General features: G+C 31.8%; 2 protein-coding genes and 1 pseudogene across 8 annotated transcripts; 1 reads left to right on the top strand and 2 right to left on the bottom strand.

Moving 5' to 3' along the window:
- LOC114418502 (pectin acetylesterase 8-like) lies at nt 1-7,907 on the bottom strand. 6 transcript variants are annotated; one of them, XR_003668047.1, is made up of 18 exons: nt 7,561-7,907; nt 6,660-6,781; nt 6,463-6,545; nt 6,181-6,310; nt 6,017-6,096; nt 5,827-5,913; nt 5,619-5,743; nt 5,466-5,526; nt 5,238-5,291; nt 5,072-5,149; nt 4,599-4,704; nt 4,176-4,321; nt 3,627-3,752; nt 3,260-3,331; nt 2,232-2,300; nt 2,055-2,134; nt 1,199-1,302; nt 1-297 (listed from the first exon to the last, which is right to left on the bottom strand). XR_003668047.1 is itself a non-coding variant. In XM_028383913.1 (16 exons), exons 2-16 carry the CDS (start codon nt 6,778-6,780, stop codon nt 292-294), a joined length of 1,344 nt encoding a protein of 447 aa, XP_028239714.1. In that variant the 5' UTR covers nt 6,781; nt 7,561-7,907; the 3' UTR covers nt 1-291. The 6 variants fall into 6 exon arrangements, 2 of the variants coding, with proteins under 2 accessions (XP_028239714.1, XP_028239704.1); XR_003668048.1 differs by lacking the exon at nt 1,199-1,302; XR_003668044.1 differs by lacking the exon at nt 2,055-2,134.
- Nucleotides 7,908-18,250: 10,343 nt separating this feature from the next.
- LOC114391646 lies at nt 18,251-22,363 on the top strand (annotated as a pseudogene). The gene is made up of 9 exons (XR_003662168.1): nt 18,251-18,279; nt 18,408-18,435; nt 18,531-18,580; nt 18,688-18,757; nt 19,231-19,353; nt 19,925-20,067; nt 20,390-20,532; nt 20,681-20,828; nt 21,566-22,363. The product of XR_003662168.1 is annotated as a carbon catabolite repressor protein 4 homolog 4-like (transcript).
- A 2,257-nt stretch (nt 22,364-24,620) lies between these two features.
- LOC114418497 lies at nt 24,621-25,391 on the bottom strand. The gene has a single exon (XM_028383875.1). It carries the CDS (start codon nt 25,294-25,296, stop codon nt 24,886-24,888), a length of 411 nt encoding a protein of 136 aa, XP_028239676.1. The 5' UTR covers nt 25,297-25,391; the 3' UTR covers nt 24,621-24,885.
- Between the last annotated feature and the right edge of the window lie 226 nt (nt 25,392-25,617).

The raw sequence follows: 25,617 nt of genomic DNA, 5'->3' as shown, positions 1-25,617 counted from the left end.
TTAAGCAACTCAAAGAGACATGAAAATGGCCATGATCTTATTTTATTTTATTTTTATTTTTTCCATGTTGAACCTTCAAAACTATAACGATCAAATATTAGTTTATTACAGAAAGAGCAAATGAATATAGCCCTTAGTTGATGACAAAAAAAAGTATCCGCTAGGTGCTATATATGTTAGTACATGCCATGGAAAGATCTTCCATGTGTGGCATTCTAAAAAATTTTCCGCCTTACTTGGTAATTGCCAAGTTAACTGATCAGCAGCTTCAATAACAAGATGAATGGAACTTCACACCTGTTGAATTACAAGATTAGTATGCAAATTGCAGAGAGAATAAAACGAGTGAATTGCATGAGCAGCAGTAACATTCTCTTTGTACTAATGTGCTGTTCAAAATTATATTAGAAGCAAGAATTTAACATGCTGAATGAGAAATTGTGAATTATGTTCGTGATGCTAAGTTCGCCGCAAAAATGATCAATCAAGGAGCCCATTGAAGAAAGAAAGAAATTATGATTAATGAACAGTTCAATACAGCTCATTTATTTGTATCTTCATAAATTCCATGGAGTGACTCCAGAAGGAAAGGATAGGATCTAGTGTTCACTGACGAAGCAAGTCAAAATTCATATTCAATGTAACTCCAATATAAATGTTGATACCAACTGGTATCAAGTGTATACCATAATGCATAACCTCGCTCCAGCGCACACAAAACACACTTGTCAGATGTATCCTAAATTAGTTGAAAAGTTCTAAATTTCTAATAGGAAACTTTGAATTCATGGATTGCCAGATATACTTAAGCAATAAGAGTAAACCCTTTTCAATTCTTTCTTGCTAACATCTTAAACCACTAATACAGTTCATATTTGCATATAGAGTAAAGTTTATTACTGCTCAACCATGCACAACCAGAAACATTCGTCAAGATCACTATCATCCTATATGCTCCATTAGTAACAGAACCCTCACGCAACTCTCCTAGAGTCCTATTTACTTATCTTGAAATGTGGGAGAATCCAGCAACTTAAGAGTATAATTTTCAAAGTTCAGCAATTAAAAGAGGAAAAACTTCAATGTTTCACAAAATTAAGTGTTTCTCATAATAGATGGCATACAAAGAGAAGCCAAATAGAAATACCAGAACATCCCCTCCCCCCAAAAAAAAGAAAACAGCAAAGTTCAAGCTTACACTGACTGAATCCAATTATGAAGCTATGTCCGGAGTTTGTGGCAGTCTGTATGAAGTCAAAAGGTGATTCAATTCAATGGGATTAGCTTTTATTCCATCTTGTTCTGCACAGCCAGTGATTAATCCATTATTTCTAAACAATAAAAAGAAAAGGACAAAACTTAGATTCAGTTCTTTAAGTGCTGTTTATACTATTCTATATTAGAATTGGAGTTTCACTTTAGTAATTTGCATAATCCTTTAATGCAAACCTTTATTTACAGATTGAAAAAACTCCATTCTTATAGGAGAACAATACAAACTCTGCTATAAATTCTTATTGGACAACAACACAAACATCCGAAAATCCAATAGCAGTTCCTCAACAAAGCCAACCTGAAGTTTGCCGGACAACAATTGAAAATTAAAAAAAAAAAATACTAAACTTCAACCACTGATAATACCAGAAGGAAGTTTTCAAACAAAACCCAACACGTTCATAATCTCACAAAACATATTAAACACATTGTTCCAGCAAATTCATTTCAGGTAAAACCATTGTTAAAATGTTAACAACAAACTGGCGGCTCATACAATAACTACAAGACCCAAACAAACAGCTTCTGCATAGCAGCTTTACTGTGAATAGAGTCACAGACCCTGTGGTACTAAACTAACTACTAACAAGGATTGTGGTCCCATGAAATGAATTGTGATATTAGCTACTGAACAGAAATGAGAAGTAAGAGGATACTATACTATCACTATCAGCTTGGAAAACTACACCAAGAACATGTCAGACAAACAATAAAAAAAAATTCACATCAGTCACAACTCACATCTCATAAATCATAAATTCACAATTAATCCTTCTTACATGGAAATTAAAACAGTAGGAGAGATGGTCCAGCTGTGTCATATTTAATCAGCAAAGCAAGTCAGCTTTTATAGGATGACCTATAAAATGCAAGGACCATATAAATGTTTCCCATCTGCAGAATTTATGAACTAATAATTAAAAAAAATGACAACTTTAAATTATAGTTATGCTTACCAGAAGAACCAACGTTAGTAGAAGCCCACTGATTCCACGATTAATGCACACAAGTTCAATCCATCGTACCTGATAAGTGAATTAAAAACAAAACGAAACGCTAAGTCTAAAGTTCAATATCACAATTCATGATGTTATTATAGAACACAATATAGTGAAAAATTAAAAAATTAAAAAAAAAATCCTTTCTCTTAGATATTGTTAGGCGTGGTACTGGAAAAAATTGTTCTCGTTAATGAATCGAAATTGACAAATAAATAATACATCTGTACGTGTGTGTGTAGAACATGGAACCCGGGGAATTAAATAAGAACATGCGTGGTTTCAATGCAAATCATCAAAATTCAGATATACATGTGTTCGTACTTTGGTCCCTAGTGAAACGAAGATACAAACGACATGAGTGAAGAACGCAAACGACAAAGCCGTCCAAAACGACACGACTCCGGCGAAGGTGAGTCCAGTTCGCGGCGGCGATCGGAGAATTACTAATAAGTTATCAAGACTCGAATATCGAGATATGAGAATCGAGAAAAGACAATTGCAATCGCCAATAGCTCGAAGCGCGTGTTTAATGTTTACGACGAATTGACTTGAGAAATATACATTATTAAATTAAATATTAATCAATAAGATATTTTAGTAACATAATGCTTCTTTGTTTTGTGCTTCAGTAACCACAAAATCTCACATTGAGTTGAGACCATGGATCGTTTATAAACATCTATTTTTCTCAACTCACCGAAGCGTGTGGACCCTAATGATGTTGTATTAATGTACTAATCGGCATTGCCTATTTTGTTTTTTTCCCGTGTCTAGTTCCCAATTGTGACCTTGGAATAAAATTAGTTGCTTTCTTATTAAGGTTGCTATATATCTGCAATAGATAATAAAAGCATGAAATTTCACTTGAAGTTAAAAGCATATCTTGGCGTGTGAGTTAGGTTATGTTCGGATTGAAGTTAAAAATATATACATTTGCAAGTTTCAATGTATAACTGCGAATATTGCAACTTAGCATAGCTCACCTTGTTTGTTAGTTTGGGGAAATTGGACTTTGTGGCTGATGCATCTGATGTTCCTTTCGCGGTCACATTTTTCTAACATTCACACAAATGTAAAACTCTTACACATCATCAAGTAATAACAGCATAGAAAGAATATACTACTACTAATTTTTATTAAGAATAAGTGACATTAAACAATGGTGGTGATGGTCCCAGCACACAAGTTCAGTGCAGTGGCGGCATTTCCTTATAATTTTGATGGTCTAATAAAAATAGAAATGATTATTTTTTTCTTATTCTATCACATGTTAACCAATAAATTGTGGTTTTATAAGAATGATGGAAATATTAAATGTGTGCTAAATTTTGATGAAATGAATATCTATACTCCTGGGTGGTCTTCTTGTGGATCGAAAACGCGGTTGTGACAAGTGGGGTTGCAAGGGTAAGGGCAATCTATCTGATGGAAAGGTCTTCTTTCATAAAACCAATCTGCTACAGCCTTTGCAATTGTCTGAAAATTGTTATGCAGACAAGTCAGCTATATATTCATATGTGATTGGTTTAAATATTTCAGTCTATACATATATACTAGTTTTTGCTTTTAGTGTTTTTTTTTTTATGATAATGTCCAAACCTTCTGGGTTTTTTTTCTTCTCATTAATCACCATTACAAAAATATTTTAGTGGCTTCATCAGGCATTGACACATGATGGAAGTATTTTTGGTAACATACCATTGTCACGTGACATTGCCTAATGGAATCAGCAAGCCATTTTTGTAAGGAAGATTGATAGGAAAGACAAAAAACAGAAGGTTTGGACATCACAAGGATCATAAAGAAGTAAAAATTAAAGGAACTAAAAGCAAAAAGTGGTTTTATTTATAGAGAAGAAAAAGATATTTATAAGTATGATATATTAGTGAAGCTTCTTACTGTCTTTTTCAGCTCTGGAGAGTCACTTCTCAACCATGTCTCCTGCATTTCAGTTTGGCAGTGGGCATAGCAAGAGTCTATGAACATTCCTTTGGATGAAGAGTTGCCAAGCACAGTTATAGCCCTTAAAAATTCTGTCCTGAACCCTGTAAATCAATCCATGCATAAAAGTGAGGTCATAGAACTGCTGTATAGGCCCCTATAAGCTTTTACCAAACTTAAAGATATGATAACATGATACTGTGACCACAGTAAGCTGTTTTTCTAATGCCAATATTTTTAAGGGCTATAAAAATTATTGACAGAGGTATGACAAACTATAGACAGCATTATAAGGGTGGTGATTACAAACTTAGTAAAATTCTGAGTTTGGATTTCGGCATTATTCTATGAGACACAAATAATGAATATCAGAATATTCACCTTGCATTAGATCGAGTTGATCAGGTGAGCAGTTGTTTATATCAAGCTTGCAGCTATGCCAATGGCCTTCAGGATCAGCAACACCCGGTGCCAAAATGTTCTTAATCTGAGTCAAACAACATCCTGAGGATCAGGGAAAGGACTAGAAAAATATCTCAAGTTATTAACGGCTAGTAGCAAAACATTAAATGCTAAGTTCATTATGGAGTTAAGTTATCGAGAACCATATGGAGTTATTTTTTGGGGGAAAATAAAGTTCATATTGAATCAGGAAATCTCAAGAACAGAAGAGTATGTAGAATAAGTTTGAGTCAATTTCTGATAGCATCCCAGTTGATTTTGCACAAGAAACAATAAGTTTTTACACTTTTTATTCCGGGTCAGTATCATAGGTCTAGTGTGACCAATACAATAACCATGGAACATCACTATGCATATAAACTGATGTATCTGGAGCAACAAAATTAGCTGACCTGCCATGAGTCGTATGCCGCGTTTACAAAGAAGATTGGTGTAGTAATGCGTGACACCAAATATTGTGGGAAAAAGCACTACAATATTGTTCAGAAATCAGAAGTATTAGTACCACCAAATAAGGAATTGCAGAGGAAGAAAGATAAAAATAATTCACAAACTTACGAGTTTTGCGCTAAGTCTTGAAGTGCATGATTGAGGCAAACTCCTGGCAGAGCCCTAATAAAAGGAAAAGAAAAGAAAAATCAGGCTTGAATGTTTTAGATCTTCCTTCAATGAAAGTTTCACAAAGTATCTTCCACATGAAAAGAGTGAAAACATAAGCGGTTGTTTTTTTGTTTAGAACACAACATAAGCTAAAGTGGAAATTGATCAGATAGAAAGGAAAGGTACATGTGTGACAACAACTTGACTGAAATACTGCTCAATGTGTTGTTCTCCCAAAACATCCTTTCTGTTAACAGTAACATATTGAGTCATAAAATGATCTAAGGAACTCAAAATGTTGTGAAAAGGCTAAGTAAAAATCATATTAAAGGAACTTACGCATTGATAAAGTAACCAGCATCTGAGAGGCATTTCACTCTAGCTCCTCTAGGTAATAGAGCTCGAAATCGATCACAATGCAGTACTGATGTTAATCCTCCGGCTGAGCATCCTGAGATAATAGCCTGTAGTTACAAGTTCTGGTGAGTGAATGAAAAAAATCAATAAAGAGAAAGAAAAAGATTGGCAAATCATCAACGTCTCTTACATTTCGAGCATTTTTCATTCCTTTTGCTAGTAAATCTTCCATGACAGCATTGAAAATCCTTGCTCCTCTGAAGTGCAACTTAGTTACCTGATTAACACACCACAATATTAAAATTTAATCAGAAGGACTAACGAATAAATGTTTCCTTAAATTTAGATTTTGAAATTCCTTTTAGCTTTGCTAAACTTACCGGATTCACTGCTTCCACATCACCAGTAAATGACGAACCATCACAATACCTAACCTTGATTCTGTTCCAGTTGTAGAAATCTGGAATTCACAACACTTATTAGAGAATTAAACAAAATGTTGGATTCATTAGGAAAAACAAGATTGTTGAGTGGTGGGAAAGACCTGGATTAAACATTGCCCTGTTGTTCAAAATTCCTGAAAAGGCAATTTGCTTCGCCATTTGCTTAGATGAACCTAGACGATTGGTCTTGCGAGCAAGGCAAGTAGTGACATTGTTGCACCATCCTCCTCCCTAGTAGAAACGAAATAGATTAAGAAATGAAAAGTTAAAAACCATTGAAAATAAACCTTATATGATTTTTCAAAAAAGATGAGGCAGAACAATGAACCAAATTTGATTTTTTAAGACTAATTATTGATGGAAATTTGTAGACAGGGACACACCTCAAATGCAACCAACCAATTGTTAATCCCTGATCCAAATCCCTTATCAAAATGGTAAGCTGGTGGACTCCCATCCAAACAAACTGCAAAATATTTTGAATTTCAATTTCCCAAATAGTATAAACATCATTGAAAATAATAAGCATGAGATTAAGAAGATGATTAATATATGAAAGGACACAGCAAAAATTCCTAACCAGCTCCTTTAGCTACCGCGTTCTGAACAATAGTGATTGGCACATAAGAAGCTTCTGATATCAGCAACAGCAGTGCACACACCAGAAGGTTCAACCACTGCCTTATTCTCACATTCTCCATTCTGCACAAATCCAACAAAGAGAGAACGATAAACATACGCATAGAGAAGAACGAGGAAAACAGATTCAGATCTTTCCATCGATAAGTCAACAAACATACATGATAAAGGAAACCCTTCCACCGGTGAATGAATGAACTATTCATATCAACTTTCCAACTCTTGTTTCACTTCAACCTAACACTCACCAATATAAGATCTATATCTATTCATGTTGTTATTCCGAAAATCATAGAACCAAAAACAGTTTGATTTCATATATAAGAAATAACTTGAATTTATGAATTATATGTGAACATTGGTTTCCGCAGTGAAAAATCCCAATGCCCCCATTCCCATTGGTTTCCACACTAAAAAATCCATAAACTTGCATTTCCATGGAGGTGGTTTTAAATTGCAGCTGTGGTCATGATCCTTGATATTGCAAGAAATTATGAACAAATGTGGCCACAATTGCAGTGACTCAAAAACTTTGATGTTGCGGCCAAAATCCCGGACACAGACAGTTCATTAAAACCTTCATCAGAATCAGAATACAACACAAGGAAAACCAAAAATGTTAACCTGCACTTTACATATCTCCCACAAGTGGCACAAAATGAATCACCAAAAATATCACTGATTCCATTACAATCTAATAACTCTTCCTAAATTCTAAGGCCAAAGGCAAAACAGAATCTTCATTCCAACCCCACAAACATTCAGACGATCTAAGCTGGTAAAAAGAAGATAAAAAAAAAACATTTTGTGCAGAATGGATGATTATGAATCATAAGGTGTACCTGAGATGGAGACTGGGTTGGGGAAACCAAGTAGTGGTGGTACTTTGATTGAAGAAAATTTGTTGATGAAAGCCAGTGGAAGGGTGATGATGGCTTATAAAAAAGGGTGTAGAAACAGAATGTAACTACCAATGGTTAACAAGTCTGTTTCTGAGACAGTGTTTGGAGGAAAAAAAATGGTTGTATCTGTGGAGGGAGAATACTGAATTGGCTCTTAATTTTTCAGTTACTAAAGTAAACGAATTATGGTGTCAGTTTTGTGAAACTGAGGGAGATTAAGTACAAACGTTTTTTTCAGTTTGGTCTGAGAAAACCAAGAGCCGACACTCATTGGCTCAAAAACCACACCAAAAAAATGTGTGGTAATATTTATAGTGTTGTTCTTTATTTGATAGTACTACGTTTGTTTAAAAATAAATAAATAAAATGAAATAATTGCCAATAAAGCACAAATGTAAGTGACAGTCCGACAGAGGAAACTTAGTTGCAGAATGTCCCTAAAATTAGGATCTCAGTCAGTTGAAGATAAAATTTTAATTTATGAAAAAAATGAGAACGCTCCCCATGCTCATGAAATTTCCATATAAAACCGAATCATAATTAAATTATCAAATGAGTAATTTCTAATATATATTTAAATTTTTAAATATGTAATGAAAATTAACGCTTGTATTAAATATATATTAATACCTGTAACACCAAATCTGTAGTTGAAATGATACTATATAAGATTGTTTTAGATTACAAAAAGTGATTTCATGTTCTTAGCCTATGCAACTACGTTAAAACATATTAATACCTGTAAAAAATAAGTGCGACTTGTGAAATTTTTTTTAATAAATATGAATAACCAATATAAAAATCATTTATAGTTTAAGTTTTAAAATTCTTATTATAAAAACCAACAAAAATATATACTAGTATAATGATACTCCCTTCCTTCACATTTTAGAGAAAAAAAATTGTTTTAGTGTGATGTTATTTTACAAAATCAATGTTATATTAAATATTTTTTTTAGAGTTATCTTTAATTAACATTTGATGTGAATAATATATAATAAGAGTGAATAAGTACTTAATAAGAGAGATAAATAATAATATATTAAGAAATTATTTAATAGTTTTTTTAAAATTCAACAAGTTAATTGTATTTTATGGCAAAATGTTAAACATTGTATAATATAAAATGGAGAAATTATATTAAAAATAATTATTGTAAAAGGGAATAAATTTATCACTTATTATATATAACAATAACAAGTTGGAAAGAGACAATTGTACCGTGAATACATTTAATTTGATCTAGGAATAAATAAGAAGGTGTTGTTGTGAAAAATAAGAAAAAATATTATAAAATGAGTTTTGGCAATAACAAGATTGATGCTGTCTCTGGGGTCCGACCCGAATGTCGCCTGCACCGAATCACATCAATCAATGAGTGGTTCAAATGTGAAAACCTGAACCTTGGCGCCGACTAAATAAAAGTTAGAACATGAAACCTCCCACTTTGGAGCCATGCTCTCCTGTGAACGCTCTTATTCTTGTCATCCTGAGCTCGCCTCTCCTTCCACTAGTTTCTTTTTTCCATAATAAAGAAAATGTGAAAAAAGGTGAACTCTTTGCAGTTTGCGTCTGAATGCATTCTTCATCAAAGTGTTTACTCGATGAGCAATGAAAATTTTGAAATGATCTTTCTGTAATTTTCATAAACAAAGTTATTTACTTGATGAGCAATGAAAATTTTGAAAATTTTATAAAAAAAAGTTGTTTTCTAAAATGTTTTTTCTTTATGGAATGATCTTTCTGTAATATAATTTTCATTTTTATTTGGTCTCTTAAAATGAGAATTTCTTCTCAATTCTAAATATGACAAACTTTCCTTTTACTTTCATAAATATCATAAGTTTCTCATTTGATTTGTAATATTTTTTTAAAAAATTAAATAAAAAATCGTAATATTTAGATTAGATGTATCAAATGGATAAAATAAACAGAAGCATTTAACAAAAAAAATCATTTGATAAATTGAAAATAAAAGATTAAATAAAAAAATATTTTTTAAAAAACTTAACTAAACCTCAATTTACACTAACAAAATATTTTATTTTTTGAACTTTAGGTTTTTTAATTTCACAAAAAAGTCTCGAGCATACACTCCTCTTGGTTATGGATTGTGGCATAACATATTTTGGGTTCATTTGTTAAAAAATAATTTTAAATAAAACAAGTCATTTTTTTTTGGCATATTTATTTAAACTATTTTTACTTAAAAATACTGTCTATTTTTTTAAATAAATCATATTTATTTCTTAAAAAATATTTTTTAAAAAAATTATAAGCACTTTTTTAATTTTAAATAAACGAGGTCATACTTATAAAAAAAATAAAGGAATTTATTGTGCCACATTAATTAATGAAGAACAAGTCTAATAGAAGGAATCAATCTCTGATAAACTAAAGTTTGAATTATCACTTACAAATATATAATTATATATAATGTTAAGTTATGTCTTATGTAGAATAATTTATGGTAGAGGGATTTAATTTGATTGATTAAATAAGAGGCGTGTGAGTTATTATATGCCTCTTGACATATTTTTGATTTCTATGGAAAAAAATTATTCTAATAAATATGAATGAAAAACCAAAGCCCCCAAAAAATATAACGTGCCTTAATTAGATGTACATGCACGATTGAACATTGGTCCCAAGGCGTAATTTACTTGACATTTATCTCCTGATTTCCTTTTCTACGTGATCTATGCCACGCCTTCCTTAATTACATTTACTGTTTGTGAAAACTGGAAAACATCATTCAAGTTTTTACACGTTGATTTGATGGAAGTGTGCCTACCTCTCTCTGAAATACCTATCACCTTGATAATGTTCTAATATTGTCTTTGCGGAATAAAGGTAAGCATCTATTGATGTTTCATTGACTCAAAAAAGTAAATTATTACTTTTTGGGTTAGATATTTCAGCATCCATAGTCTTAAGACTAAATGATGAATTTAGTTTCTATAATTTATTTGTTTATAATTTTATCACTTTATTATAAAAATTATCTATTCAATTCGTAAATATTAAATATTATAACAATTTGATTTAATCGTTAAAATCATTCTGTCTTTGTTAGCGGACATAACTTACGTGACTCGCACTCATTCATGTGATAAATACATATGTGCACAGTAAATTTTTACATCATTTTAGATTAAATTGTCATTTTTTTAATGTATTAATTTTCGAAGCAACAAACATAATGACTATGTACAGATAAACTTTCCTTCTAAAGATTTTCCACCAAAAAATATATACTTATTGACAAATTGATCTTTGACAAATATTAGTAACTAACAAAGTAGTCCACGAAGACGTATATTCTCACTATGCATCGCATTCTCATTGTGCTCCCACCGGTTGCTCAGGTTGTGTTGCTTCTGGTAGAGTTCTCACAAGCAACCACTAGACGGAAGTGCAACCAGTGCTGGGAAGAATGTGCATCGCATTTGCGTTCTGGTCTAGGGTGGTAGGGATGGCATCACGTTCTATTCGTGTGGCTAACCTCCGTGTTCTCGCAAGTGGCCACCGGAGAAAGGACAATTCAGAGTGGGAATGATGTGCATCACGACAACAAAGAGAGAGGAGTGGGATATGGTCTAGTGGGTGGGGTTGGCTTTGAGAAAAGGAAATGTTCAAGAAAAGACTTTTTGTGGTGTTTTATACTTTTTAATTTTAATGACAATTTAGTCCGTGCATGTTATACACTTACTTTGCCATGTAAACCAGTTTGAGCTAAGTAGACTAGAACCATTAACGGAGTCAAAATAATTTTAACCGTTGAATCAAATTGTCATAGCATTTTATATTTGTGAATTAAATAAGTAATTTTTATAATACATATACAAATTTGTCCGCGAGTATAAATTACTAAATTAACCATTTACCCATAATATAATGAAAAGCTAGACTTGCACGTTAGAACTAGAGAAGGTCAACCATCAAAACTAAATTCCATATCTAATAAATATGTAGCAATCAAATTTCGTAAAATACTTGTATATAGTTACATTATTAATTTATTAAAATAAAAACATTACCAATAGCATGAAAACGAGAAAAACATTTATAAAAAATATATTTACACATAAGATAAATCAAATGGACTAAAAACAATAACAAATAATTTTTTAAAGACCCTAATTAAAACCAATCATCTTAATATAATGAAAAGTTAGACTTATCTAATAATCTTGAATTAAAATGTTTAAACTTATCTAATAAATAACTATTACAATAATTTTTAAACCAATCTAATTAATAATATAATCTTGAATTCAAATGGAAGAATAGACTGACCCAGTAATCCTACAAAGCTCCAACAATTGTGCTATATACCAAAAAAAGGGTTTTGTCAAGGGCAGCATGAAACAGAGTTCATGGAGAGTAAGGTGGAGGCGGGTACACCATAGTATGTACACACATAAGGAATGTGAAGGCCATGATTGGATTGGACTACTAGGGTTTACAATTTGTTAAAGTTCAGCTGCAATACAACTGGCACGCGATTGACGGTGATTTCTTAAATGCCACATCACCGTTTCACTAAACCTTACCCTTACCTATATAGGTTGTTATATTCCCATTCCCATTAATAAAAAAAGCTGTCATCCAATGCCCACCTAAAGGCGCCAACCTCTTTTTCTTGTCTTACCTTTGTGCGCCAAACCCAAAAGCACTTTCTTATACCTTTCCTCCCTTCAAACCCTAACAAAAACGCCACTATCTTTCTCCAAATCATAACCTTCCCAATTAAGTTGTGTGTTTGATTTGATACCAGAGAATTCATTTTGAATTTATATAGATTTTTATATGTTTGATTTTATGTTCTCGAAGATTTTAAAATTGATTTTAATCTAAATTGAATAACTTTTGTATTATTTTAATAAATTTATATCAAATTTTATTCATAACTTGATTATATAATTAAAATATTCAAACACAAATCACATTATTTTTAAATTAATTTTATTTTAAATTAATTTTGTCAACATTCATGCAAACAAATACTAATTCAATAAATACTTTACTAGTTACTATTGAAATTAATGAATTAGTATAATATGTTATGTTTTATTTAATTGATGAATTTAAATATGTCCTGTTCTTCGTTATATGTACCCCAACAGTTAATATTGAGCTCCTAGTTTGTTCACTACTATACTTGACTTATGATGAAATCATCACCACCTTGCCTTGTTTCCTTTTGGCCGGTGAAGTCAACAAACGAGTATCTTGGAGTTCTTATAAATAAGATTTTGTTCTTATGAATTTCAACCATTGAAACATACTCAAGTGGTTGTCAAGTGTACAACTTGTTCTTATATAAACAGAGTTCTTATACAAAATTGGGTTTTTAATAATAAAATATTATTTTGCTGATTAGATCCAATAAAAAAAATAGAAAGATGTATGGTGAATGTGAGACCCATTTCAAGTTTTTAAGAGTTTTATTATTGAAGTGAAATTTTTTAAGAGTTCTTAAATTCTGTCTTACAGCATATGGTTCACTAAACATAAGTTAAGAACCCACTCATAAATAAATTCATTTGTATGATATATTATAATTGAGTCTTGATATCATTTAGAGTTATTTCAACTTAATGGGTGGTCTAAAATTTAAATTTTACATATAGAATTATCTTGAATACTTAGAGGATATCATATCACTAATAAAGTCCAATCAGCTTAAATAAAAAATACCTCTAATAAGAGTATTTATAATTCATAAATGAATTATTTATTTTAATTTTATGAGTCTTATTCCACATAAATTTAAATTCTTTATACAAAATTTCACTCCAATACTAAAGCTACTAAAGTGGGTGGTTAACTTAATTTTATAAGTCTTATAATACTTAAAAATATGTTATGTTTGGTATAAATGTTTTAAACAATGCCATGCTTATATATATAACTTCATGTCATATACTTCAATGAAAAAAAAAAGTTAAATAACATTACTTAAGATTAAACAACTTATATAAACATTCTCATCAAATATGTTATAAGTAACTTAATCCCTTACTCCCTCTGACAATCAACACACTAATTATAAGCCTAATACAGAATTGAATCCTCTTTTAAGAATCTTCCATACAATAATTAATTATAATGATTTGTCTAAACAAAACAGATAAGGATAGGCAAATTATATGAGGCAACCCATATGCGTGAACATAGTGGCAGCTGAAAAATTTAAGTGCGTCGCATGGGGCATGTGATGGCGAAATCTAATTAATTAATATGGAACAACCAGAAGTTCAGAGAACGCGAAAAGCAATACTTGAAAAGGACTTTGTTTGGATAGCATCTGAAGCATTTCATAGAAAGTTGGCTAGAAAAAACCAATCACAAAAAGCCATTGGAAAAATAATGTGGATGGTGAACCTAACTGCATTTCGTCACTCAGTTGGTTTAACTAACTAACTAACGGTGCTAGTAAGGAAGCCAGCAACTGCACCGGTCAAGTTATTGCCTAATACTTAGCTTGCATCGAATCATCTTAACCGTAATAAGCAATTGTGTGTTAACATTAAAGAAAGGAAACGTGCTTCTGAGAATTTGTGTAAGAAACAGTAAGTTTAATAATACTAGTTCTTTGAAGAATTACAAATTGCACACTAATTGTATCATTTTATTGAAATGACATCCAATCTAACAAACGTGAATCGAAACTGTTCAAACACTTTTTTTTTCCAAATATAAATATCAGTTTCGTGATGAATTGAATTCTTGAAAATTCATCTAAACATTGAATTTAGTTGCTTAATATTACAGACTGGTATATTGATCCTTTATCTTGCATTGCTCAATTGTAATAGCCAAGGCAACTTAACTTTGCAAAAAGAATTGGAATATTCCCTTTACTCCCTTTTTAAATTTTTAGCTTTGCTAAAAAAGAAAAAAAAAATATACATATTCTTATTCTGTTATTGGGTGGTGGTGTTTGGTATCAGGACTGAACTGTAGCTACCATTATGTAGAATTAATAGAATCTCTTTGCTTATCAAACACAAACTCTGCATAAAGTAATTATGTCATTTTCAAGACTCAAATTAATATATATCAAATGATAAAAAATTAATGTATATCAGGTGAAATATTCGTGGTTAATTATTAATGGTTCGATATTGCCAAATCGAGAGTAATTTTATATATATCTTGTAAGATTATTTTATTAATATACTTATTTTTTTTAATTATAAAGAAAGAACTAAATATAAATATATTTAATTAATGTCTTAAGTAGAAGATTTAAAATTATTCCAAATAATACATTTTATAAAAGAGCTTAAAATGTGAACAGTTGAGCAGCCGTCAATAATGAGATCTTATCGTAATGGATAATATAATGCAACTAGTAATTGGGCACTGCATGGAATGTAGCTAGTTGATGACAATTTCATGCAATTTGATTAGAAATACAATATACTCTAGATCTAAAGCCTAAAAAATAATATAACCAACATGTGATATATACAAGAAATTTGACTCTTGGATTGCAATATTTTGCATCAAAATGGTTGAACGTGATCATCATCATAACGATTAGGCTTAGGTCCACTGAGCTTGTTCTCATTTTAGAAAAGAGTATGATTTTCCACTCTTTTGAACGAAATTTGGAGACTTGTTTGAAACGCAAGTGGAAACTTATCTATAAGAATTGACGAATTGATTCAGCTTTATCAGCTTATCCATAAGTCAAGTGAAGTCATTTGCCGCAACGAACAAAAGACTGTGCATGGCGTCATTGGCCCGCAATAGCTATTGCTTCCGAGGATGTAGTGTCATAAGGCCTCAGCTTCTCACATCCAATTAATCAAAATAACATGGTTCGTTGTTTCCGTTTATCATCATCAATTCATCATTGGAACTTCTGGTTTTGATAGTGCATACAAAAATATATACGTCCTTCATAAATAGGCGACTTCACCTTCTTCTTATTATTATTAAATATTAATGGTTAACATTATTAGTTTTTATTAACGAGAAATTAAAACATGTGATCTCTTCTCGTGTTTTTTTTCCTTTCACCACCACATCAACTTTATATATGCTAAATAATTTAATTTTTATTTTATTACAAAAATAACATGGTTATTAAAATTTGAGAAATGTTATCTATATATAACAAATTATGCAACAAATTTTACCACTAACAAAGAGACTCGTGGAATATAATAAGAAAGATAAACAAAAAAATTAAGAGTAAATTATATTTATATCCTTGTGTTTTTCTCAAATTGCATTGAATGTTTTTCCTTTTTTATATTACTTTTATCCTATTCTGTAAATGTCGTTAACTAACATCAATTAAATACATGAGTAGATTTTGTCCTAACATCTTTATTACTCTTACATCCCATGTGTTTTTCTCAAATTGAATCTCATACCCATTTTTCTTTTTACATTACTTTTATTCTCCATTCTATTAACGTCGTTAATTAATATTAATTAAAATATGTGATCAGACGAAATTATTCTAACATCTTTATTAAATACTCAATAACAAATTAATAATTTGCACTATAAATGAGTCTTTTAAGGCAATAACAATTTTTTTTTAATATTTGACTCTTAATTCATTGTTATTAACACTTGAAGAAGATGCAACTCTTGATTGAGACATTATATCAAACACTAACCAAATGATCCAACATGTACCAAAACAATTAAACTAGAAAGAAGAAGAAAGAAGAACGAGGAAGAGTGTTAACACATGCGTACCAACAAGGTGAGTTCACGTCCAATTACCACCATTGATAAACACCAGAATAGGCTATATTAATTGGGCCTAGAGCACCTCCTCGAGTAAAAGTTTCTATAGTCAATTGACCAAAATGAGGAGAAAAAAGAAAATTTGAGAATCCATTTCTGTCATTTTTTGTTGTGGATTTCTACATATTTCTTATATTTCTTTATTTTTTTATCTTTTTATTTGTTAAAAAAATACTTATTTGATAGATAATTGCCTTCTTTAAGCATTGAATATCATAATAGTAAATATAGGTATAATTCAATGGGTTAGGTCAACTTACTTTTTGTTAATTTTTCCCTTTTTAATAATTTTATACATTTTAATTTGAATTTCTTTCTTGACTATATGCTAATGAAATTCTATGATTACTTTATTTTTTATTACAATTATTTTTTTTTACAAATATAAACTTGTTCCAAATATCAACAATATTTCTATTATTCCTTAAAAAAAAGGAGGGGATGTGGTTTTGATGGTAGATTTTTTCGAAAGACAACCCAAATGAAAATTTTAATTGAGAATCCATTTATGTCATTATTTGTTATGGATGGGAATTCTACATATTTCTTATATTTCTTTATCTTTTTACTTGTTAAAAAAATACTTTATTTGATAGATAATTGACTTCTTTAAGCATCCTGATATTCAATTCTACATCTTAAGAGATTAGTTTCATAACTTTTGATTATGAAAATATATTATTTTTTAAAATAATTAATAGAAAATATTAATTATTATATTTTTTATTATGTCCTTATTTTAATATTTCAAAAAAAGTTCTTAAATTTGAGTTTTGTTACCGGAAAAAGTGAGTGTGAAGAAAAATGGTACTAAAGGAATTCCTTAAACACAAGTATCGAACATATAAGATGAAAAATATGTCTTCCTTTTTTTCATATTTGTGTTTTTGGTGGGTGAGAGGCCAATACGGTGTAAATAGAGAAATAATATTTATTTATTTATTTTTATATATAAATAAATAAAGTTCATAACATAATTATAATTCTAAAATATGAAAAAAAAAGGTAGTATTACAATAGCTATCTTTCAATCCAACAAACAAAGTAAAGAAAAATAAAATAGTCCTTGTTTTGGACCTTTGGTTGCGCCAACTTTGGGCCAGTCCATCTAATCTAACACTAGGGTTGGACCTTTCTTAAGTTTGGGCACTTAGAATCAAAACGACTAAAACTTTTTAGAAAAAGACGTCACAACCTCATTGTTCTTAGGGATTTGAAGAGGTGAGATTTGATTAAAGATGATGAGATAGATTTTCTGATAATAAAATTAATGTCATCACGATAAAAAATATTATACTTTTTCAAAAAAATAACTTTCTAATCTATAATAATAAAAAAATAACTTTTAAAATACGTGTTCTATAACAACAAAAATAACTTTTTTTTTGAAATTATATGTTTTATGATATTAACAAATAACTTTCTACATGTCTATTACATAACAATAAAAAATAATGGTTAAAAATATAAAAAAAAAACATTTTATACATTGTAGAAATTCTATTTTGTCTTCTGCGTAGCTTTTGGAATTATGTTTCAGAATAATAGTTGAAAATAGAAAGAATTATTCCAGAAATATTATTCTGCAAGACAAAACACCATGGCTTGCATTCTTAACTTCCTTCAATGGCAACGCAGAAGCGAAGGAGGAGGGGGAGGACGTTCTGACTCGTGAGGAGAAGAAGATGAAGTCTTGGGAGAAGTAGTTGCCGTCATGGGTGAAGGAGGGGCTATGGCAAGAGTAGTTCCCACACACTAGGTATTACTCCATTAACGTTTATTTGAAGAACTGTTTTCACTTTTCAGCCCCTTTCTGACACTTTTTGCTGAATGAAGTGTTGTTAGGAAGATGAGTAGTTTCTCCCCAGCGTTTCCCAAGTTCGTATCCGTAGAAGGCGCAGACATACATTCCAGAACTAAACCTGACGATTCTTTTTTTCACTTTGCAACATTCAATTCAATTATGCTCTTTCGCTTCTGAACTTTTGTTCAGGCTTCTGATTCAGTCTTGTTTCGTATAACATTTTGGCTCAGGTACGCTATCTGTAACCGTTTCGAATATTGTACGGACGCATACACTGTTACTGTTTATTTAAAAAAGAAAAATAAGATTTTGATTTTTAATGTAGGCTTATGTGAAGAGCCCGCTGCTCCCACACTCTCCTTCCCCAAGTCTCAAGTAAGTAATGTGCTTTGTATCTTATGTTTCAACTTAATGATCGTAAAAGTTGTATCGGTAATTTCACTAGTTTTGATTTTTACCATTACTAGTTTTGCTTGCTGCAGATGGAAACTTCGTTCAAACACTATTTTGGCCGTTCTCAAGAACTTGGGAGCTGATTTTTTCTGTCTACAGGTTTTTTTCGTTTCTTCTTGTCAAACGATTGTCAATGTGTTTGTTTTTGTGTTAGAAGCCTACTAAACAAACAAGGAGAAGCAAGAATTTGTTGCTTCTCACAAAATTGTGCTTTGGAGCACGTGCCCATTTAATGAAACAGGAAAAGCAAACATGCTGTGTCTCGTACTAATATTTTGCACTAGTATTTTAGCATTTTGATTGTGCATTGTACAAGATACGCGTTTATTTTTATATAATTAAAATTTATAATTATAATATATATGTAATTTTGAATATGCAAATTATATTATGATTAAGTGCATCCTAAGGAGAGAATATTGGGCATGTTTGATTGATAGAGTCAGAAGAGTGAGTCTCGGTCTCCAATTTGTGTATTCTAATTTATAATGTAGGAGTAGATTTCAGCTTTTTTATTACTTTCTTTCAAATGATGTTCTTCTTTTTATTCTTCTTATCATAAATCATTTCAGGAAGTTGATGAATTTGAAAGCTTTTACAAAGGGGAATATGCAGGACCTAGGATATTCTTCTATTTATATTAAGAGAAGTGGACAGAAGCGTGATGGGTGTGGGCTATTTTACAAGCATGACTGGTATGTTCAACTTCTGTGTAAAACTCATTCAACTTGTAGCTTTGAAAGGAAGGGTGTGGTTTAAAATGTAGATTTTACCTAGAGTTACAGGACCTGTGACTATTGAGTGGCTTGGATTTTGCACCTGGATACAAGTTTTTTTTAATAGAGTTGGGGAGAACTAGAATAACTTTGCTAACCCAAGGTCCAAAGTCAGTGTTTTGTTTGGTTTATAATGGAAAATTAGAAAGATTCCAACTTAAAACCTGCGATCCCTTGGACACTGTTAATATTATTCTGATGCAAATGTTAATATAGTTAATGATATGCTTATAATGCAAAATCCCCAATTTAATTTTCTGGTAATTAAAACCAGCAACAATGGTACTCTGCTAGTTATTGGTTAATTAATATTTACATAAGTATGGTTCTGTTTATATCTTCTCTCTTTCCTGTCTCATCTTCTGTGGTTAACTGTTAGTTATTTTTGTCTCCAAAAGAATTTAATAGATGTGATTACATATTCATTGATGCTCTTTCCATCCTTGGTACCTTTGTCTACTTAAATTTATCCTTACTTGTTGCTGTTTAGTGCAGAGTTGGTCTTAGAGGAAAAAATTGAATACAATGATCTTGTAAAGTCAGTTCCTGATGGGAACTCTTCAAATGATGATGAACACGCCAATATCCAGACAGTCCAGTCAGATAAACAAAAGGATGTGGCACCCAAAAATGGTAAATGCAAAGGAAAAGTAAATAATTCTGTTTGAAATATAGATTTTCTTCTTAATATTACAGACAGTCAATCTTGACTCTTGAGCATATACTGTTTTGACATTGTTATAAACTGGCAGAAGCTCAATTCTATGTCTGCTACTTCATTTCTATTGCTGCAGTGTTCCCCTGTTTTCCTTTTATCTATATCTTTTCTTTTGTTATTTTTTTTTAGTTTTTTTTTTTCTGCATTCATTGTTTTAACATGTAGAAATTGCGGTTACATGGATGCCTGTACAGATTAGAGTGTGCTATTTCTTCATTAACTGAATTCCTGAACCAGAATCTAAATCGAATTCAGAAGATCGTGGAGATCTCAATGACCCTCGTGTCAGACTAAAGCGTGATTGTGTTGGAATTATGGCTGCATTCAAACTCAAAGATCGCTCTCATCATATTGTTATTGTGGCCAACACATATTTATTGGCAATGAAGTGACTTGTGTGTGTTTTACTTCATTTTTTCCATTGTTGACTTTATTGAAATTTTGACTCAATGTGGATTGAGTTATGGGAACATGGGTTTGCTTAACATTAGTGTTGGAATTTATTAATTGTATTTATTTCTTCCCCAGGGATCCTGATTGGGCTGATGTCAAGCTTGCACAAGCTAAATATCTTCTATCCCGGATAGCAAAATTTAAAACACTGATATCAGATAGATATGAGTGCATACCTGAAGTCATTTTGGCTGGTGACTTCAATTCTACGCCAGGAGATATGGTACTAGCATTCCTAAAATCTTAACTCCCCTATTTCTTATTTTTGTCTAGTTTATAATGTTCCTGTTTGTTATATTCCTATCTTGCCCAACTCTTGTCTTGTTATTTGAAGCTAGGTGCTAGATTAAGATTGTTGTTGCACAGAAATCCTGCGTGATGCATTAATCTGCTAGCAACTCATGGTTATTGATTAACCTTCAATCTCAAAGGAAAAGAGAAGAATGGCATAGAAATAGTTGCTGGGAAAGGGAAATTGCAAAATGTGTCCAGAGATGTTATAGTTGAGTGCTGTGCACTTTACCTTCTTTCCCAGAAAGAAAAGACAGAGAGAATTTTTTTTAATAAATTGATGACCAAACTTTGGTAGTAATCTTTAAGTACAAAAACTGTGAATTTGACAAGATCTTGAACACAATTCAATGTTGATAGCTATTGATTGAAAACTGTTTATTCTGTTCAAAAATAAAATATAGAACTCTTACAATTAGCTAAACCAATTTAACACAACCAAATATATTTTAATATGTAACATATAACAGCTTTTAAGATTTTTTTAATCAGCATTAGAATGAACAGTGCAATACCTTGAGTGATTTGTATTTTTGCTATCAATATGTTTGTCCATGTTGCTTTTGGTCACGCTTGAGCACTTGTTCATAGCTTTGGATGTGCTTTCAAAATACGAGTTGTATTTCCTGCAATGTTTTACTAATTTATCAAATCTCTCATTTTTTACAGGTTTATCAGTACCTTGTATCAGGCAATCCTTCATCTAACCTGACTCCAGACTGTTTAGAGGAGTCTCCTAGTCCTATTCCCTTATGTAGTGTCTATGCTTCTACAAGAGGAGAGCCACCATTTACAAACTACACACCTGGCTTCACTGGAACACTTGACTATATATTATTTTCCCCTTCTGATAACATTAAACCCATTAGTTTTCTTGAACTTCTAGACTCCGATGCAGCTGATATTGTTGGTGGACTGCCAAACTTCAGTTATCCAAGTGATCATCTACCAATTGGTGCTGAATTTGAAATCATCAAGGAATAAATGTTCTGGTATGCGAGGTGTTATTTTGAGTAATCAGCTTTCATGTTCCATCTCATCTCCCATTTGTGAAGATTAAAGCAAGGTTCTGGAAGCAAGTGTACAATAAATTGTCATAAATTCAACACAGGCACTTGGCAAGAAGGCCAACAGTTACCAAAAAGCAAACATTAGAAGTTTTTGTTTTGTGACGAAAATTTCATTGAGTTTGATTGATTTAGCCCCCCAAAAATTTGCAGCTGAGTCTTTCCGAAGAAAGAAGGTTGTTGTATTTTCAGACTTGACAGTTTCAAAATTTATGTAATTTTCTGATTTTGGTGAACATATATGTCATTTTAGACAATATATTGTTATGCATTATTTTTTGAGATAAAAATTTCTGGGATCAAGTAAATGCCATTATTTATTTCAAAGGAAAACTGAGGAAAAAAGCATCTATATGCCAGTTTTCTGTTGATGTTGAAACTAAATGATCAATTTTGCCTATCAGATGTGTCCTTTCAGGCCAGTATCACTTACTGGCCCCTTCAGTATTACAACCATGATCTTTTTGTTGGTTGCTATTATTTTTTCATGATTGTGGTGCAAGTTCTGAAACTGTCCATACTAGACAGAAATTTGATGATCATCATAATTGTGGTCTTATGTGATGGCCCTACGACAATGACTGGAAGTTAAACTCTTACCAGTTGATTTACGAAGTCAATGTTCTTTGCCTATTCTCTTGTCAGATTGTATAGGTCACTGTTTTCCTCCATAACACTCATTATCCACTTGCTGCTTGTTATCAAATTCTGAGTATCACTTTATGTAAGAATGGTAACAACAGAATCCAGTATGGAGTTGCTAAATTCTGTAGCTAACTATCTATTTTTTAGATTGTTTGCGCAACAATGAAATCAAATTACTTGTTTTGCTAGTCTAGGGAATCTTGAAATTACAGGTTTTCCATTGCCAATTCTGCTCCTAACTGTTGGATGGCGCTCATCTGTCTATTCGAGTGATGCTCAGGACATTTTACTGTTATCATCAATGCATTAGATTGCAGCAGGGCCCTCACGACAAATTGACACACACAGTTATGATTGGAGCGAAATCTTTTAAGTGTGGGACCATGAGTACTGCAAGATGCAAGTTGGGCAGGGATGGGTTAGTTTTAGATTTGTGTTGTGTTCTCAGTTTTCATGCTTTTAAGGTTGGTTGGTTAAGTTAACCAGGCATGTTGCTCCGTGTCAATTAAGGTAGCTACATAATCTGTCAAGTGTGTAGATGTGTTATACTTTTGATGCATCAACGCATGCTTTATTGTAAAAGAAGTTCAAGAACAAGGTCACACATAAAACCCATATCTAATGCTTAGATATAATGCCAAATGAAATCATTAAAAGTTTCTTTAGGCAAAGTTCATATATCTTAAAAAAAGAAAGAAAAACTTAGATATAATGCCAAAATGAGGTTGTTAAAACTTTAGATTGTCACATGGTCATATAAGCCATTAGATAACATATACTTGTCTCTGAAATCTGAACCAGATCCAAAGGAAAGTGGGGAAGTGGGGCTCATAGATCCTTGCATATTCGTCTTTGGATGGAAAGTAAATGTAGTTTTTCCCTCATGACTTGGGAAACTCTTATGCACAGGTACATACCTTCATGGCTTTATCCCCTGGGTCAGCATCAGAAACTATAATTGGGATGCCGTGAGAGGTACATCAAATATTTGACATTTCAACTAACTTTTCCATGAAGCGGAGTCAAGCCTGAACTAAATTCTAGAGGTAACAAAAAATAAATGCTCAATACAGTTTGACCAAATTAATTTTTTCACTGGATCTTTATTAAATATTGTGTTAATGCATATGAAAATCTTTTGACAAATTTCTCAAATTCATTATTATTATCAAGACAAGAAGCATTTATATTATGCAAGTTTATTAGGACGGAGAATTATGTAGCACAATATTATCCTATTTGACTCGAATTACTTATAGTGAAAATACTTGTGATTTCTACCCTGATAAATTAGGCAAGATTATCCTAATTTCTAATCAATCAGACAGAAGTCCAGGTATGTGGTAAACTGGGCACCCAATTTTCAAGCTTCCCTTTAACACATTCATGATTCAAACATTTCAATTTAATCTTTTGCTCTGCTCTGTTCCAAATCTGCCGTTATTCATGATTCAAACATGTTCTTTGTTATTTTTATATAGTTTTTTAATTAGGTTCCATGCTTCACTATCTTTAGAAACTCCGCTGCTGTAAAATCAAAACAAATCCATCAAGGTGAGTGGTGACAAATTCATGGCTCATCCCAATGGGAGCTTTGGTACACATGTTGATTTGATGTTCTGGAGTTTTCTACACATCCAACTGATCCAAGCGAACCTATTTTGACAAAGGAATGGAATATATGTGGGCTAGCTAATCTCACATTTAAGTTTAGTTTGGAACTATGTGATAAATGCGTGTGTCTGAATGTTCTGGAATACGTTTGCTGATCTGATCGAATAGATAGTCTTTGTGTTTGAAACAATTCCTAAAAAAATTGTATTAGTTTAAATATCTCGACGTTACGTGGTCAGAACTTGCAAAATGGAACATATACCCTTGTAAGTAATGTTTAAACAATATTAATAGTACCCACTTTATGTTTTAGTAGTGCAATTGGTTAATTTTAATCTTAATTAGCACATACTATTAAATTAGTAACACCAGCTTTTGGCAAAAAAGTGACCAATATGTAGAACGAAATACTAGTAACATTATGTTCAAAGTTTATTTATTACATCATTACATGTTTATCAGTTCCCAAAAAATGTATTTTAACTTCATAAGCTAGCAGGGAACTTCTTTAAGAAACCTGCGCATAGAAGTACAACTCTAGCCAGCAACATAATTACAAAGTTCTACTCAATTTTAATAATAATATAAACATTCAGATAATATACTAGTGAACTAGACACATGCATGAGAACATGTTGCCACTACTTCAAAGGAGGAGCTTTGTTAATTTGGAAGAACTGGCACTGAGAAATATGCCTCAGTAGGTGCTTCAATGCCCATTTTCGCTTCGCCAGCAACATCTCCAAGAAATCCATTGTAGAAGGCCTTAACCTTTATGACTAAGTAAAGAAAAGATGATGCAAGGTACGAGAAGCCAAACCTGTGAAGCTTTTGTGCTTGTTGTCTACCTCTATTTGTGCCACGTTTTGGACCCTTTTCACATCCCATGGTTTTGTTATTATTATGATGTTCTCTGAAGTTCCATTCTTCGGGTTGGAATCGATGGTAGCCATAGTTTTGGCGATGAGACAGTGAGCAACGGTTTCCTCTTTCTCCATAAGAGGCTGCACAATGCATTAGTTTCATGCATCTTACCTCACTAGCAAATTGGGAGGCCATGTGATCAGTGTTCATTAGCAAGGCTAGGATGGTTTTCACAACAGTGTTTTTGTGTGTGTGGAGCTCAAGGAGTGTTTTCTCTCTCTCACTCCTAAATTCTAATTGAGATTTGCAATGATATGGGGACCTTTATATAGAGAAAGCCAACATGAAGTCTTGAAGATATACAGGCCGTGATTTTGAGGCCAATATTTATCTTTTTTCACACCATTTGATATGTGTTACACACCCACGCTAACCGACAACTATAAGAAATTGTGATAGAAAGAGACCTGAAGAGGGCATAAAAAAAAGGTGTGAAAAAATTGGGACTCTCCTAAGGTTAGTGATAGAAAT

The sequence above is a fragment of the Glycine soja genome, chromosome 1, assembly GCF_004193775.1.
Source record: "Glycine soja cultivar W05 chromosome 1, ASM419377v2, whole genome shotgun sequence".
Lineage (NCBI taxonomy): Eukaryota > Viridiplantae > Streptophyta > Magnoliopsida > Fabales > Fabaceae > Glycine > Glycine soja.
The sequence above is the reverse complement of the archived record's forward strand: the minus strand, read 5'-3'. Positions and strand labels throughout refer to the sequence as shown.